Source organism: Vipera ursinii (genome assembly GCF_947247035.1).
Source record: "Vipera ursinii genome assembly, chromosome: 1".
NCBI lineage: Eukaryota > Metazoa > Chordata > Lepidosauria > Squamata > Viperidae > Vipera > Vipera ursinii.
Genome location: NC_139512.1, coordinates 66527179 through 66545605, shown reverse-complemented (window position 1 = coordinate 66545605; position 18427 = coordinate 66527179). Strand labels below are relative to the sequence as shown.

General features: G+C 44.9%; 1 protein-coding gene across 1 annotated transcript in view; it reads right to left on the bottom strand.

The window, feature by feature from the left end:
• Positions 1-2727, bottom strand: part of ITPKA (inositol-trisphosphate 3-kinase A) — a 62796-nt gene extending 60069 nt beyond the window's left edge. Inside the window, exon 1 of the mRNA XM_083365943.1 lies at positions 1973-2727. Coding sequence (XP_083222069.1) covers positions 1973-2425 — 453 coding nt within the window. The 5' untranslated portion in view covers positions 2426-2727. The remainder of the gene's footprint in view (positions 1-1972) is intronic.
• Positions 2728-18427: the final 15700 nt, after the last annotated feature.

The window sequence follows — 18427 nt, the reverse complement described above, 5'->3', positions numbered from 1 at the left end:
AAGTGAGGCATCAAAACCTCTAAAGTTTTCCAATGATCTAGAATAGGGTTTCCCAAACTCCCGTGGGGTGATGCAGACAGAATCCAGAGAAGGTGTGAAGAATCTTTTGGTTGTACATTTTTGCAATAAATCTACACTAGTTTCAAGTGAATAGTATCTTGTAGAAGAGGCTCAATTTTTGTTAGTTTTTTTGTTTATTAAAAATACATTTTCATTGTTTGAACTATAAAGGAGTATTGTTTATATTGTTCATTTGTGTTTGTTTTGATCTTTGGGTTTTTAAAGGAGGTTTGTACATTAAGATAACACTAAAGAGAGTGAGAGAAAAAAAGTTGCGAAACCTCTTAATAGCATCAAGTGGAAAAAAAGTTACAGGTAAAACTACTGGGCTGTCCATGATTATCTCTATAATTTCTTATTTATGCATTCAGTTTCTAAGACCACAACTTCTAGAAGATATAACAGATAAGACTCTGTGATTAGGATTTGATTAGGATTTATTAAATTTACCGTTAGACGTACTTCACATATATTTTCAGTTTTTAAAATTCCTAACATTTACAAGACATCCAGCTTATTTTTCTTGCTACAACTGAAGCTAGAAACTAGAATGAGCCATTAGTCCAATAAAGGGGCGTTCGTGTGTTGGGACATGCATTGTGTTTCCAACTCAGAAATTTTGGACATTTGTACTAGACTGCTCAAGATCAGCCATGGTTTGAGGAACGAAAAGCTGGACCACTCCTTTCTCTGCATTTGGGATTAAACAAAATCTGGATGGGCAAGTAGAGCAAGTGTGGTGTCCACTGCCCCCATTCTTCCCTCAGGAACTTCCAGGTCTGCATAAGCAGCATCCATCTTCCAGCACCTTCCCTCCCTCAATCCACTGTCACCAACATCCCAATGTGATAGAATTATATATCACATCAGTCTATCTTCTACCCTTCTCCCAGTAACCTCTCTGTGCTATGTAGTGTTCTTGGCTTTTTCTTGCTCCTCTTTCAAATCTTCTCCCTGAAACAAAACAGCTACGATTGTTCTAGGCACAGAGCAAAAAAAGCACCCAAAACATCAAGTTTTGGCTTGCCCGTAGACTCCTTGAACCTAAGCATTTTAAATATGGGACCCTTCAAAACCAAAATCCCTACTCTTTCTTAGCATTCTCGCTTCTGAGATATACCTGCAATTTATACTAGTAGGATAAACCTCTGTGCTCCATCAAATGCTCCAGGCAGAAAGGAGGCAGAGAACATTTGCTAAATGTTGACTTATACACACAAAAGAAGAAGGAGAAAGCCACACAGATTGACCATGCAAACTGTTTCTAAGAGGGAAAAGCTTACTGCAAATACACAGTATTGTCAATCAAATTGTACATCCACTCCACAAGTGCTGTGTCCACCAGGGTCCCCTGTGAAACCATCTGCTTTGCATACTCTGACATTTAAGGAAAGTGGTTTCCCTAAGCAGTTGACATATAAAGAGTGAAACATCTGACAACTACAGGTGTGGTATTCCCCCCTGAGTCAACACACATGCCACACAGAGAGGAAACCTTGCATTCAAATTTATCACACTTCTAGGTAATCTTTCTCCTACTTAGTTAGAATCTACGTGGCATTTCTTTCGAAACGGCTATTCCTGGATTTCACCTGCAATCATAGGCGCAGCTTCTCCGAAAGGAAGCCCCCCTCCGCCCTCAAACTGCCCGGGGAAAAGGCCTTCCTTTGGGAAAGGGAATCGCGCCCCCATCTTGCAATGCCCAGGAAAGAAAAATGCCCGGCCAGCCCTCGATTTAACCAGGTTAGTATTTCACCATTCCGAATCAACTCGACTAACACTCTTCGAAGGGATTTGCAAAAAGGCCGTCGAGGGCAAGCGAGGCAAAACCCGTCGGCGTCCCCTCTTAAGGCAGAAAGAAGCAGCCTCGCTCCGGCCACGGTCTCCCGGCTCTTCCCTGGCCGTCGGGTACCTGGTGCGTCTCCTCGCCGTGCTCCAAGTGAACGATCCCCTGACTCCTGCCTTCCGTGTCGCTCAGCAAGTCATCCTCGGAGTCCTCGAAGACCGACGACGAGCCCGTCGAGGAGAGCGACGAGGTCGAGAGCCGCCTGGAGGACTGCAGCAGGTGCAGCGAACTGTCCGTCGTCAGCCAAGCCCCGTTGGGCTCCGTCGAAGGCAGCAGGGCAGGGCTTCGCTGCGCCTCTCCGCCGTCCTCCTCCGACGTGACGGTCAGCTGCGGGATAACCGCCTGCAGCACCCCGTTGCGGGGCCGGCAGCTCTTCCCGGCAGGCTCCGGCAGCTGCCGGCTGGCCATAGCGCAGCGAGCCTCGAAGAGCGAGCACAGCTCGCCCACGCTCAGCTGCCTCCTCCGGCCCACCTCCGGGCTGCTCCCGCCGCTACTGTCCTGGGCTTCTCTGGACTCCATGGGGAAAGGGAAGGCGCTAGCGCTGCCGCCGCTGTGGCCGCCGCGTAGGGTGCAGCGGGCCGGGCCGCCCAAGCGAAGAGTCCGGAGCAGCGGAGCGCTCGGGCGACTGCTCTTCCTGGCACCTCCGCGCCGGTAAGCAGGCGTCTGAAGAGGGCTCGGGCTGTCGCTGCATGGCCGGCCCGCGCCCCGTCAGGCCGATCCCGCCGTCCTCTGACTCATCATCCCTGGGAAAGCGCCCGAGTTGCTTAACCGCCCCTCAACCATGACCCATATGGGTAGATGGCGCGGCTGCCCCACGCTGCTGCTCTCGGGCGGCATACGCAACCGGGAGAAAGGAGGAGTCTGGAATGTGCGTAAAGGGCCCGCCCCGCACGCTCCCTCCCTCCCTCCCACACGGAGCCTTTGCTCTGTTTGTTTTGAGGTAGCGTCGCCTCTCCTCCCTTCGCCTCTCTCACACTTTCTCCCTTCGCCTCTCTCACCCTCTTTGGTTTGTTTTTCAACGAGAGCTGGGAATTTCTCGCCAAATTCGGCCGATGAAGAAGAAGAAGGCGGGGGGGGTGGGAAAGGAGAAGATCCACCCCAGCAAACCGCAGACCTGTCAGGGAAGCAAGTTTCTCTCGGCTCTGCAACTGCTTGGCCCCGCCTTCCCCTGGGCTCCTGGAACGGTGCAAAGTACCGCTGGTTTCCCTCGCGTGTTGCACGCACTCGCACTCGCACACGTCCTCCCACAAGGTGTGTTTTACAAATGCCAGGAATGGAAAGGAACCGTACGACGCGGTTATGAGAAGCGAAAGAGTCATAGTCGCTGTCCCTACCCGCTTCAAGTGGCCTACCCTATCCGCGGCACTTGAGTTGTTTAACTTTTGCGTCCTGGTGCTTTGCGGTCAGTGCCGGATTTAATTCCCAAAGTACCCTAGAAAAGCTGTCTTTACAGCGGAGGCGGGAAAAAAAATAACTTATTTCTTTTGTGCAGGTAATTAAAATTGGGGCACTTTATTGATAAATGCAACATCAAATGTAGCATGAAATCAATAATAAGATAAAGAACGAAACACATCAATATGTGTATCCTTTCTCCTTTGGGTGTGCTTCCCACCATAAGAAAGGTTGAGCGCCAAAAAATTGAGGTCTTTGAACTATGGTGCTGGAAAAGACTCCTGCGAGTCCCCTGGACTGCAAGGTGATCAACCGTGACTGCTCTTTAGAAGGTCAGATCCTGAAGTTGAAACTCAAATACTTTGGCCACCTAATGAGAAGGAAGGACTCACTGGAGAAGAGCCTAATGCTGGGAAAGATTGAGGGCAATAGAAGAAGGGGACGACAGAGAATGAGGTGGCTGGATGGAGTCACTGAAGCAGTAGGCGTGGACTCCAGAAGATGGTAGAGGACAGGAAGGCCTGGAGGAACGTTGCCCATGGGGTCGTGATGGGTTGGACACAACTTTGCAACTAACAACAACAATGCAATTGTAACAAGGTCTACCACCATTTCAGCTTCCTAACAGTGAGAACAATTAACCAGTGGAACAGCTTGCCTTCAGAAGTTGTGGGTGCTTCATCACTGGATGTTTTTAAGAAGAGACTGGACAGCCACACGTCTCAGATAGGGTCTCCTGCTTGAGCAAGGGGTTGGACTAGAAGACCTTCAAGGTCTCTTCCAGCTCTGTTCTGACTGAAGTAAGCTAGTACTTCACCTCCACCTCCGTTCTGGGTGCCTGAATATGTCTTCCCCCTTCCAAATGAAAGAGTTCCACTTGGAGAAGGCAGTTAAACTCTCATCACCTGTTCTTGGGGAGAGGAGGGGGGAGATGTCTCTTCTCCCATTTCTCTGGAATTTGGATGAGGCAAAACTAGATTTGTCTGTCCCCAAGACTAGAATTTTAAGCAAAATTCGGCAGCACATATACTAAAATTGGAACGATACAGAGAAGATTAGCATAGAATTTTAAGCAAAAAGGTCTAATTTTTCCTCTTTAAGCTACACACTTGTTTTGGACGGCAGGAATGATGCTACCACAAACCTAAGGTTGGGTGAGGGCTATCAGATCTGGGCTGCAAATTCCCACAGGACCCCTAGCTGGGGAGGAGAAGGAGTGGGGGAGAAGAAGAAGGAAGAAGGAGGAGGAGAAGTAGTAGTAGTAGTAGTAGTAATTAACTGCCATTTAGTGGTCTTGGAGAAAATCCAAGTGAGTGGTCTCTAGAGGCCAGCACCAACTTGATGGCTCACATAATCATCTGATAATCAAAAACCAGATCTGCGAACAGAAATCATGGGACTCCGTCACTGGAGGTTTTTAAGAAGAGGCTAGGCCAGACATGTCAAACACAAGGCCCGGGGGCCGGATCCGGCCCGCAAAGTGGTTTTATGTGGCCCGCAAAGCCATCCTGGAAACAGTGAGGAAACGGCCCCCACTACCTTGGCCCTGGCCCAGAGACCCTCCTTCTGCCAGAGACCCTCAGATCTGTCCCACTCCTGCCCAGGTCCCCATAGGCACCCTTGATGTGAACGATGTAGAGCTGGCCACGCCCACCCAGTAGGCCATATGCACTTTAGCCACGCCCACCCAGGCCACGCCCACCCTGGCCATACCCACCCGGCCCCCTGAGGGCAACCGCAATGCTGATGCGGCCCTCAATGAAATTGAGTTTGACACCCCTGGGCTAGGCAGTCATTTGTCTGAGATGGTATAGGTTCTGCTTGAGCGGGGGAGCTGGACTAGAAGACCTCCAAGGTCCCTTCCAGCTTCTATCCTATCCTATCCTATCCTATCCTATCCTATCCTATCCTATCCTATCCTATCCTATTCTTTCTAGTAGTGTTGAGTTTTGCAGCCCAGACCTGGTAGTTCTAAAACCTGAGTAGCAATGAGTAAAGGAGTTTTATTTTTAAAAAATACAACAGAGAGCCAGTTTAGTGATTAAGGCCCTAATCTAGAAACCAGGCGACTGAGTTTTAGTTCTGCCTTAGATATGAAAGGCATCTGAGGTGAATCACTCAGTCCAACTCACCTCATTGGATTGTTGTGGAGAAAAGAGAAAGAGGAAACAATATTCACTATGTTCAGCACCTTGAGTTATAAATATAATAAAGGCAGGGTTAAAAAAATATTTAACAAAAAAAATCCTTAACTAAAGAGAAGAAGGTAATAATGTCATTCAAATCCCAAAACTGAGTGAACGGCTTGAGTCAATTGATTCTAATGCATTAGATTTTGCCCCAAACAGACCAATTTCTCCTATTACAAAAATAACAAAAAGGAGTGGGGTAGATATGACTTTCCTGATCCTGTCTATTGCAAGCCTTTTCAACCTTTTCACCCATTGTACCACTTTTAGGATATGGCAACATCCGACTACCACCAGTTGCCTAGCCAGGTGTCAAAAACTTGATGACCAAAAAGGAAAAAAATGATGTACAGGTAGTCCTTGACTTACAACAGTTCGCCTAGTGACCGTTCGAAGTTACAATGGCACTGAAAAAAGTGCCCCCCAGGGCACAGCCAAGCAAGACACCTGCCTGCCCTGCCCGGCAGCTCTCTTCCTCCTGTCCAAGCTTTCATTGTTGTGAGCATTTCTGTTAAGGATTGGCAACGGGTGTGGAGTAGGGGTGGGGTGTTTGGTTTTTATTCCCCCTGTCTGCTGGGTTGTTGCAACAGGTTTTGGTCACTTTACATGACCCTGGGACACTGTGACCATCATAAATATGAATCAGTTGCCAAGCATCTGAATGTAAATCACAAGACTCTGGAGATGCTGCAACATTCCAGCTGATTGACACTTCTGGGCTCAGCAGAAGCTCCAGGTTCAGCACTGAGCTCCAGCTGGAGCCTGGCGCTGATCCTGGCGCTTCCGCTGAGCCCTGACAACCCTGCAGCTCCAGCCTTCTCTTGCTCAGGCTTGTGTGGTGCTGCCACCGGTCCAGCTCATTCCCCTCCCCCACTACCACTTTTCTAGGATGGTTGCGTACCACCTGCCAGGTGCCAATGTACCACAGGTGGTACCCGTACCACTGGTTGAAAAGCCCTGGTCAATTGTGCTATAGCCATTGAACATCTCACTGCAGATGTAAAAATAAAAAAGTAATGTTACTTCTTCAGCTTCTTCTGTGCAATTTGGAAAACTAAAAACATGGTTACCATATAAGTGGCTGAGATAGCCTGGATATGCAATGCTGTTGAGAGCAATCAAGCAATTGGCCAGGAAGGGAATTCTTGGCCAACCAGTCTCTTTTTTTATTACATTGTTTTCTTAATTCTTCTTCATTCTATCATGACATCTGTTATGTATTAGGCTCAATGGTAATACCATGTGGGTTGCTGGAGCAGCTAACGGCTCTCCAGCAACCCAGACTACAAGTCTCCAGTGCTGCTATTGGCTGTCCCTAGCCTAGCAGGCAATGGTTGCTTCAAACCTATTGGCTGCCTCCTAGGGGCTAGACTATATATTGCAGCTAGTTACAGCCCAATTCTCAGTTCAGATCTTGCAAGCAATAAACCATGAGTTTTCCTGAACTCACTTGCCTCGTCTTCATTCCTGCGCCAAAGAACCTGATACACAACAACATCAAAGTAGGCTGCCAAGAAAGGGTCAAGATTCAAAACATTCCCTTGAAATTACAAAAATATACATCTCTGTCCTTGTTCTCAGTTTGTGTTCTCTAGCTATGCTGCTCAGGAATTCTGGGACTTGAAGTCCACGAATCATAAAAGAACCAAGGTTGCCTACCCCTGTTCTAGATGGTGGCTATCTTACATTATTCTTTTCATCAATGAAAGCAAGCAAATGTTAGTCTGACTGGTACAGTGAAGACAAAAAAAATCCTTTCATCCCTCATTGATTTTATTTTAATTACATATATATTCTGAGTACTAAAATAATGATTTCATTTTCATTTGTTCTCCTCCTCCTCCCCAGTAATGATGCTTTATTTTTTATTTGGGCCAAAATTTTAAGAAGCCTTGATAGGAAGAAGTTTATTGATGAAAGAGGAAAGTATATTAACTAGAGCAGAAATTCTATATAAAAAAGATTGCAGTCGGTAGCAAAAGGTTAAATACTATTATAATAAGCAGCAACTAGAGTGTCTTTCCCCTTCATGGATTACTGCCTTGTCGTGGCGAAGGGGCTTGCGTAATTCAATGAAGCTATGAGCTATGCCGTGCAGGGCCACCCAAGACGGACAGGTCATAGCAGAGAGTTCTGACAAAACGTGATCCACTGGAGAAGGAAATGGCAACCCACTCCAGTATCTTTGCCATGAAAACCCTATGGACAGTACCAAAAGGCAAAACGATATGACGCTGGAAGATGAGCCCCTCAGGTCGGAAGGCGTCCAATATGCTACTGGGGAAGAGCAGAGGGCTAGTACTAGTAGCGCCAGAAAGAATGAAGCGACTGGGCCAAAGCCGAAAGGACGCTCAGCTGTGGATGTGTCTGGTGGTGAAAGGAAAGTCCGATGCTGTAAAGATTTTTTCTCCATAGGAACCTGGAATGTAAGATCCATGAATCAAGGAAAACTGGACGTGGTCAAACAAGAGATGACAAGACTGAACATTGACATCTTAGGTATCAGCGAACTAAAATGGACAGGAATGGGTGAATTTAATTCAGATGACCATCAGGTATACTACTGTGGGCAAGAATCCTTCAGAAGAAATGGAGTAGCCTTCATAGTCAATAAAAGAGTAGGAAAAGCAATACTGGGATACAATCCTCAAAATGACAGAATGATCTCAGTTCGAATCCAAGGGAAACCATTCAATATCACAGTAGTCCAAGTCTATGCCCCAACCACCAGTGCTGAAGAAGATGAAATTGACCAGTTCTATGAAGCACTACAGCACCTTATAGAACTAACACCAAAAAATGATGTTCTTATCATCATGGGGGATTGGAATGCTAAAGTAGGAAGCCAAAAGATAACTGGAATAACAGGCAAGTTTGGCCTTGGAGTGCAAAATGAAGCAGGGCACAGGCTGATAGAATTCTGTCAAGAGAATACGATGGTCATAGCAAACACTCTTTTCCAACAACCCAAGAGACGGCTCTACACATGGACATCACCAGATGGTCAACACAGAAATCAGATTGACTATATGCTCTGCAGCCAAAGATGGAGAAGCTCTATACAGTCAGTAAAAACAAGACCAGGAGCTGACTGTGGCTCAGACCATGAGCTTCTCGTTGCAAAGTTTAGGCTTAAACTGAAGAAAGTAGGGAAAAGCACATGTCACTCAGGTATGAATTAAATCATATCCCTGTTGAATATACAGTAGAGGTGACAAATAGATTTAAGGAATTAGATCTGATAGACAGAGTGCCTGAAGAACTATGGACAGAGGTTCGTGACATTGTACAACAGGTAGCAACCAAAACCATCCCAAAGAAAAAGAAATGCAAGAAAGCAAAATGGCTGTCTGAGGAAGCTTTGCAAATAGCTGAGGAAAGGAGGGAAGCGAAAGGCAAGGGAGAAAAAGAAAGATACACCCAATTGAATGCAGAATTCCAGAGAATAGCTAGAAGAGATAAGAATGCCTTCTTAAATGAACAGTGCAAAGAAATAGAAGAAAACAATAGAATAGGGAGGACCAGAGATCTTTTCAAGAAAATTGGAGAAATGAAGGGAACGTTTAATGCAAAAATGGGCATGATAAAGGACCAAAATGGCAGGGACCTAACAGAGGCAGAAGAGATTAAGAAGAGGTGGCAAAATTACACAGAAGAACTATACAAGAATGAGCTTAACGTCCCTGATAATCACAATGAGGTGGTCACTGACCTCGAGCCAGACATCCTAGAATGTGAAGTGAAGTGGGCCTTAGAAAAGCTGAGCAACAACAAAGCTAGTGGAGGTGACAGTATTCCAGCTGAGCTATTCAAAATCTTAAAAGACAATGCAGTAAAAGTGCTACACTCAATTTGCCAGCAAATTTGGAAAACTCAACAGTGGCCACAGGATTGGAAAAGATCAGTTTACATTCCAATTCCTAAGAAAGGCAGTGCCAAAGAATGTTCAAACTATCGCACCATTGCACTCATTTCTCATGCTAGTAAAGTCATGCTTAAAATCCTACAAGCTAGACTTCAGCAGTATGTGGATCGAGAACTACCAGAAGTGCAGGCAGGATTTCGAAGAGGCAGAGGAACTAGAGATCAAATTGCCAACATACGCTGGATCATGGAGAAAGCTAGGGAGTTCCAGAAAAACATCTACTTCTGCTTCATTGACTATGCTAAAGCCTTTGATTGTGTGGATCATAACAAACTGTTGCAAGTTCTTAAAGAGATGGGAGTACCAGACCATCTTATTGGTCTCTTGAGAAACCTATATGCGGGCCAAGAAGCAACAGTGAGAACTGGACACGGAACCACTGATTGGTTCAAAATTGGGAAAGGAGTCCGGCAAGGCTGTATACTGTCGCCCTGCCTATTTAACTTATATGCAGAGCACATCATGAGAAAGGCAGGGCTAGATGAATCAAAAGTTGGAATTAAGATTGCCGGAAGAAATATCAACAACCTAAGATACGCAGATGATACCACTCTAATGGCAGAAAGTGAAGAAGAACTAAAGAGCCTCTTGTTGCAGGTGAAGAAGGAGAGTGCAAAACTTGGGTTGAAACTTAACATTAAGAAAACCAAGATCATGGCATCTGGGCCTCTCAATTCCTGGCAAATAGATGGGGAAGAAATGGAGGTAGTGACAGATTTTATTTTCCTGGGCTCCAAGATCACTGCAGATGGGGACTGTAGCCAAGAAATTAAAAGACGCTTGCTCCTGGGGAGGAAAGCCATGGCAAATCTAGACAGCACACTAAAAAGCAGAGACATCACCCTGTCAACAAAAGTGCGTATAGTCAAGGCTATGGTCTTTCCAGTTGCAATGTATGGTAGTGAAAGTTGGACCATAAGAAAGGCTGAGCGCCAAAGAATTGAGGCCTTTGAACTGTGGTGCTGGAGAAGACTCCTGCGAGTCCCTTGGACTGCAAGGCGATCAAACCGGTCAGTCCTAGAGGAGATCAATCCTGACTGCTCTTTAGAAGGCCAGATCCTGAAGCTAAAACTCAAGTACTTTGGCCACCTAATGAGAAGGAAGGACTCCCTGGAGAAGAGCCTAATGCTGGGGAAGATCGAGGGCAATAGAAGAAGGGGACGACAGAGAATGAGGTGGCTGGATGGAGTCACTGAAGCAGTAGGCGTGAGCTTAAATGGACTCCAGAAGATGGTAGAGGACAGGAAGGCCTGGAGGAATGTTGTCCATAGGGTCGCGATGGGTCGGACACGACTTCGCAGCTAACAACAACAAGAGTGTCTTTATCCAGCTTTCTCTCAACAACTCAGAGTATCTGAACACAAAAGCCTACAGTCTTTAGGTAATATGTACAGGGTTAATTGAATAAAACCAGGCCATTCAATTTGAAATCAACTTTCAGGAATGCTAAACCTGAGCTGTCAAGCATGGAGCTGCCTCTGCAGACAGAGTGGCTTTTGCCTCTGTCTTGGCACTCCCTCACTCCAAACTATTACAAAATCTGATCCACTTCAGAAGTGGCTACGTACACACAATGGCATAGTTTATACTAGAATCATGTTTTATTAAGTAAAATACAGTGAATGATTTTTAGAAGGCATTAAAATATGTATACTGAGCACTGTAGATGCTACATAGCACTGAGATCACACTGCATACCAAGTCAAAACTACATAAGCCATGCTACGTATATGTAAAACCAACTGCAAACTTTAGTCTATGAGGGGCAGCCCAAATGTAGTAGTCCTAAAATTGCTAGCCTGCTTCTTCATCTGTTTGGATTATGATACGTTGGGGGAGGTGGATAGGATACCTGCTTATTTCTCTCCTACCCACCCCCGGTGTATCATTTGGGAGTAATATATCTGAGCTGAAATACTAATGGTTACCTGGAATTTTCCAATCAGACACAGAAATTCTACTATAATAACCTCACTATTGCTGAGACCTTAGTATCTAATCAATAGGCTTGAAGTATTATATAAGCCATCCTGGAGCTTTACTTTTTATTTGATTATAACATATTAAACAAAGAGCCTTACTTTGTTGAACCACAGAAGCTGATACTATCACAAATAGTGAATCTTTAAACCACCACATGATTGGGTTTGGTTTTGTGCTGCAAGACTAACATGGAGGCCCTTCTGGAAACTATAGGACTACTTCACAAGGTATAATACTGTAGTCTATCAATCCTTAGGATTGAGCTTATATTATCCATTAAACTATAGTTTCCTTAAGCCTGATTTGTTAAACAAATTGCAATAATTGGTTTCACACAATCAGCCAAGCAACTATATTGTAAAATGTGAACTGAACTATTCTTGCAATGACGCTATGCCAGATAGGATTTTTTAAAAAACCACTTTGAACAATTGCATACCTTTTTATAATTACTTTCACCAAGTGTTCTTTTTGAAGTAATCCATACATATAAATTATAATTTATCCTGAAGTATAAAATTCTATATCATACTAATCTATTAATAACACCTCTTTCAGGTAACTATTTGGATGTAATATACCAATTTAATGTCACTCCCCTTGGATCTGATTCAAATCCACACATTATTTATAATTTATAAAATAGCAAAATTTTATTCTGGGACAATTTATTAGGAAACAAAAAGTTTAATTTGGGATTAGAATAGTCTTACAGGCTTAAATTCAGATCTGCTGTTGTATTATCAATTTTATCATTTCTATAATTCATTTTTGTTGTATTTCTAAGCTCTAGAACTAAAATGAAAATAAGATATCTATCAGTATCTGAAGGCATATAGAAGGAAATAAATAAATTGGAGCAAGTTATGACAAAATCACATGCACAAATCTCCAGATCCTCGTTACTGATTTCTCAGATTATTGTATCCAATTTCTACTCTCTTGTTACCATCATTGTTACTATAACGTTACTACTAGAATTGTTCAGATTTAATGAAACAAAAGAACATCTTTTATTCAAATTTGAAGAAAAAATATGTAAATACTCTATTTTCACTTCCTCTGAGATCCTAACTTTTGCTACTTTAGGATGGTTGCTGTATCTTGACTCTCTGCATATTTCTTCCAATCTACCGAGAAAACATGTACAAAAGCTCCTTATACTATCTTATGACTATATTGCTAATTAATGTGTGCAGAGAAAATAGTATCCAAAGGAGGAAATCTGCATAAATTTGTATTAAATGTTGCAAACGTTTTGTAGATTACACTAGACTAGGGGTAGGCAACCTCGGCTCTTTTATGACTCATGGACTTCAACTCCCAGAATTCCTGAGCCAGCCATGCTGGCTCAGGAATTCTGGGAGTTGAAGTCCATGAGTCATAAAAGAGCCGAGGTTGCCTACCCCTGCACTAGACAAAATTGAAAACAAAAATGCATGTTTGGGGATATGGACCCCAAAATACACACAGACATTGGCACAAAATTATTAAATCTCAAATCCGACAAACCAATGTTGACATGGCTTCAAAAATGGGGGGGGGAAAACAAGGAGAAGCCAAATTTGATATATTTGCAAAACCAAGAAACTCACATTGACACATTCAACCCTCCCTAATCTTTCTCTTGCCATAGTAGAAATTTGGCCAGCAAAGAATATTTGAAGGGCAGCACATTCCTAAAGACTGGATTAACGTTTGGTTGTGATTAAAATTCTGTAGATTTCCAGGGTAATAATCTTCCTTTCTTCTTTACCCTTCCTTTCCTTTTATGAAGAAAAAAAAAGCTTGCATGATAACCGCAAGAAATAAATTAACTCAGTGCATTCTCCCAGAGGCAGAATGTTGTTCTCAGGATTCGTTCGGAGAGCAGGAAACAAAGCAACTGAAACGAGTGCCGAGTCCACAGGAAAAGTTTATTAATGACAGAAAAAACAAATCCAAGGGAAGCAAAGCCAGCGTTGGCTGCTACCCGCAACCAACGCTGTTAAATACAAGTTGCATGTACACGCCCACGCCCCACCCGGCCGCACCCACGTCTGCCCATCCCATATTTAAAGATCGTCCCTCCCAGAAACCTCCTTTCGTTTCCCGTCCCGGCACCCGGCACCCTCCACCCTCCAGCTGAGTTCCCTCGCACAACCCTACCCCACCACCATCATAATCCACCCCCGCACCCCTCCCCTGGGCCGACACCTCCCCCCTTGCTCTTCGGACATCTCCCCGCCCTGCCACGGGCCCCTACTTTACAGAGCCGCCAGGTCTTCAGCTGTGCTAACCCGGGCACAGGCCGTGACTCCCTGTCCCACACCCAGATGCTTGCAGGGCCCAGGCCATTTCATCGGCCCCGTCGGTGCCTCGGCAGCCAGTCCCACGGCTGACCCAGGCTCAGGCCTCCACGAGTTTGCCGACACCGGAGGGAGTTGGCCAGGCTGTTGTGTGCATGCACGCGCTTCCGTGGCGACAGCAGATCCATCGTGCGCATGCGCGCGGCTCCCAGCTGACCGTGCGTCCCGCTGTCGCCGCTGCTGCCGTTCCAGTGCAGGAGCGGCCCGCCTCCGGTCGAGGACGTCAGAGCGAGGTGCGGAACGGGTCGAGGTGTGGGCGTGGGGACACGGTGCCGGTTGTCGGGGCATCACTGAGTGTCGAGCCTGCGGGGCGCGACAGTTGTATTTCAGGGGTCTTCTGCATTATCAGCTAACCACAGCAGGAAGATGCCTTTTTAACAGTTTCAGGAAGATATAAATGGATTGTGTTGTCTTCAAGTTTCCCCTGAACACTCTGAAGGTAACCTTTCTGAATTAGTCTTTAGTGGCCTAGTTTTAAAGTGCCACTTTCCACTTTCTCCCAACACAGTTTGGACAGACTACAATGTCTCGTACCAAAGTGTGTTTCGGACTGGGAGTTTGCCCAACTCCTACTGGCCATCTCAGGCTGCTGTAGACATGCAATCCCCATTCAGCCCTGATTCCTGGCCATTGTTTTACAAAAAGTTTTCTGCAAAGAAACAAGGGTCTCCCCATAAGCACAAGAGTCAGCCCTATCACTTTTCTTGCCAACCTGGATAAATGTGCTAGGCCTTGGAGAAATAGACTGAGAATTGGCATTGTGTAGCCACAAATGTTCCTGTCCCACAGAGATAATAATAATAATAATAATAATAATAATAATAATAATAATAATAATAATAATAATAATAATAATAATAATAATAATATAAAGTTGGAAGGGACCTTGGAGGTCATCTAGTCCAACCCCCTGCTCAGGCAGGAAACCCTATACCATTTCAGGCAAATGGCTGTCCTTCTTAAAAACCTCCAGTGTTGGAGCATTCACCACCTCTAGAGGCAGGTTGTTCCACTGGTTAATTGTTCTAACTGTCAGGAAGTTTCTCCTTAGTTCTAGGTTGCTTCTCTCCTTGACTAGTTTCCATCCGTTGCTTCTTGTCCTGCTTTCAGGTGCTTTGGAGAATAGCTTGACTCCCTCTTCTTTGTGGTAGCCCCTGAGATATTGGAACACTGCTATCATGTCACCCCTCACCCTTCTCTTCATTAAACTGCACATACCCAATTCCAGCAACCGTTCCCTATATGTTTTAGCCTCCAGCCCCCTAATCATCTTGGTTGCTCTTCTCTGTACCCTTTCTAGAGTCTCGACATCTTTTTTACATCGTGGTGACCAAAACTGGATGCAGTATTCCAGGTGTGGCCTTACCAAAGCATTGTAAAGTGGTATTAGTACTTCACTTGATCTTGATTCTATCCCTCTGTTAATGCAGCCTAGCACTGTGTTGGCTTTTTTGGCAGCTGCAGCACACTGCTGGCTCATATTGAAGTGATTGTCTACTAAGACTCCGAGATCCCTCTCACAGTTACTACTATTGAGCAAGGTACCACCTATACTATACCTATGCATTTGATTTTTCCTGCCTAAATGTAGAACCTTACTTTTTTCACCATTGAATTTCATTTTGTTAGATAGTGCCCAGTGTTCGAGTCTGTCCAGATCCTTCTGTATTTTAAGCCTGTCTTCTGGAGTATTGGCTATTCCTGCCAGCTTGGTGTCGTCTGCAAATTTGATGAGTTCCCCATCTATCCCCTCATCCAAATCATTAATGAAGATATTGAAGAGCACTGGGCCCAGAACAGAGCCCTGGGGCACCCCACTACACACTTCCTTCCATGTAGATGCGGTTCCATTGAGAACCACACGCTGAGTATGGCCTGTCAGCCAGCTACGAATCCATCTGGTGGTAATGCTATCTAACCCACATTTTTCTATCTTATCAAGTAGTAGGTTGTGATCTACTTTATCAAATGCCTTACTGAAGTCCAAGTAAAGTCCAAGTAAAGTCCAAGTATTCCATGAGATCAGAGAACTACGGGGCTGGATGGATACACTTTCTGACATGTCTTCCAAAAGGCTTCTCAGCATGTGCCAAAAGTATATTTCAAAGCTTGGATTAGGTACAGGTAGCCTTACTTGTAATTACGACCACAATTGAGCCCAAAATTTCTATCGCTAAGTGAGACATTTATTAAGTGAACTTTGCCCCATTTAACGAACTTTCTTGCCACGGTTGTTAAGTTAACCACTGCAGTTGTTAAATTAGTAACACGGTTGTTGCGTGAATCTGGCTTCCCCATTGACTTTGCTTGTCAGAAGGTGATCACATGACCCCGGGACACCACGACATGTAAAGCTGCCTCCCTCCCTGGATTTGGCCTATTGCATAGGGAGGTGACAGCTAAAATGAAGTTAAACATAGAGGGGAACAACCGCCTTGTTCCCAGCCCCTCCGGAGTCTCCCCCTTTCCACTTTTCTGTTCCTATGGGTGGTAAGGGAAGCCTTCAGCCACCAGTACCCACACCAAAAGAGGTATTCCTCACCCTGCCTCTCTCTTCCCTGTGTTTCTATTGCAGACAGAATCCTATTCTACCTCACTGCTGAAATGTAGGGGTTGGAGTGCAGATAGCAGGTTTTCAAGATGTCCTATTTTGCTGTCTTCTGGCATGCCAGAGAGCAGTGCTTATATACCACCATGCAGAAGACCCCAAGTATTCGATGTCAAGAGAAACTCAAGGTTACTTCCCACCCCCACCCCCCTTCCATTTTGCAGGAAGAAAATAGTTCTGCAAAATTGGAGGAAGGGATATGAAGTTTTCCTCCAGCGAAGAGCGCTGGGTGGTCTGATGATTTAAGGTACTTTAAACAAATTCTTCCAATTATACCTAGAATGGTCCGATTCTGCCCTCTAGTGGTCTATGTCTAGAAAACTGAAAATACATTCTGTGTGTATTCGGTATACAGGCAATCCTTGATTTACGACCACAACTGAACCCAAAATTTCCACTGCTAAGCAAGGCAGTTGTTAAGTGAGTTGTGTCCCACTTTATGAACTTTTTTTGCCACAGTTGTTAAGCAAATCACTGCAGTTGTCTTCAGCCTTCCTATACAGAGGCCACATGGTGCTGTCTCAGAAGTGGGCACCATTTTGGGAGTGACCACAATTCTCGGATCGCCAGTCCCCATCCACCAGAGTTTTGAGGGGGTCTTCGGTGCTCCCTGAACTTGGTTATTTTCTTGCAGACATTTCATTACCCAAAGTAGATAACATCAGTGCTAATAGGGAGTGAGGTTTATATTCTAGTGGCATGCCTTGTTAGAGGGGTCTTGATAGTACTTTGGTCGGGCTATTGTTTCCTGTTAGCTTGTTTGACAGTTTTTGATTGGGATGCTGTTTACTTCTTGATTGTTGATGTTAATCTTGCTGCTCATCTGGATATTGATTGCTGGTAGGGAGGTGTTTTGGTCTTTTTGCTCCCTTTTTGGCTTGTTAATTGTCTCTTTTGCAACAGTATATAGAAGTTATTTATGACTACATGTGTATTGTCCCATAGGAACACTGCTTATAGTGTGAGACTGAACCTATTACATCCTGCAGCACTTTGATCTTTGTCTAGACTCTAGAGCCTATTCTAATTGTGATTTTAAATTACAAAAAGAAGATTGTGTGAAGGGAGGACTTGGTTTCCTTCCCTGAATTTCTATCCTACTTCTTCTGAGTCCCACTTCCACTTCCAAAGAATGCCACAGGGAAAACCATTGCTGCAGAATTGTGTTGTTTGTAAGTATAGGCATATCACACCAAAAAGGTAATGGTTTCCCTGTAAGTTGTGTCCAACCCTGGGGCCTGGTGCTTATCTGTTTCTTGGCTGAGGGAGCCAGTGTTGTTTGAAGACAATTTCCGTGGTCATGTGGCCAGCATGACTATGCACCAAAGGTACACGGAACGCTGTTACCTTCCCACCAAAGTGATACCTATTAATCTACTTGTGTTTGCAAGCTTTTGAACTGCTAGGTGGGCAGGAGCTGGGGCAAGTAACAGGAGCTCACCGCACTGTGCGGAACCCAGGTCAGCTCATCCTGACAAGCTCAGCATCTTTAACCACATAGCATTTGAATATTTTTTCCCAAGCCTTTCATTTTATCTTATCTAGTTTATTTCTTCACTGCTGGTTCCTTTACTATCAATAGTGAAGTGGCTTCAGATAGGGACCACGCTGAGACAGCTGGCTTAAGTTGACAACCTTTATTGGTGAGGAACCGGACAGCTGACAGTGTGGTGGCATCTCTCTTTTATACCCCAGCTGGAGGCTTGGTGTCCAATCCGCGTAGCGCCCTTTTCCCGCTGCAGAGCTCGGTCCAATCAGCGGCGGCTGGTTTGACAGCTTTGAGCTGTCAACAGGTTGCCACGCTTGTGCATTCTGTCGGCCGCTTTGACAGCTAAGAGCTGTCAAGCCGCCGCGCATGCGTATTTGCTCTCTGCAGCTTTTGACAGCTGTCAAAAGCTGCCGTGTGTTTCTGTCCCTGCTTTTACCTCATAACTATTTACACTTTCACATCGTATAACTCTCAATACATAACAGTATAACATTTAATACATAACAAATAGTCAATCCTAAAAGGTAAACATTACCAATTTAATATCTTCATTGCCAGCAATAAGTCTTGTTGCTATATCTGCT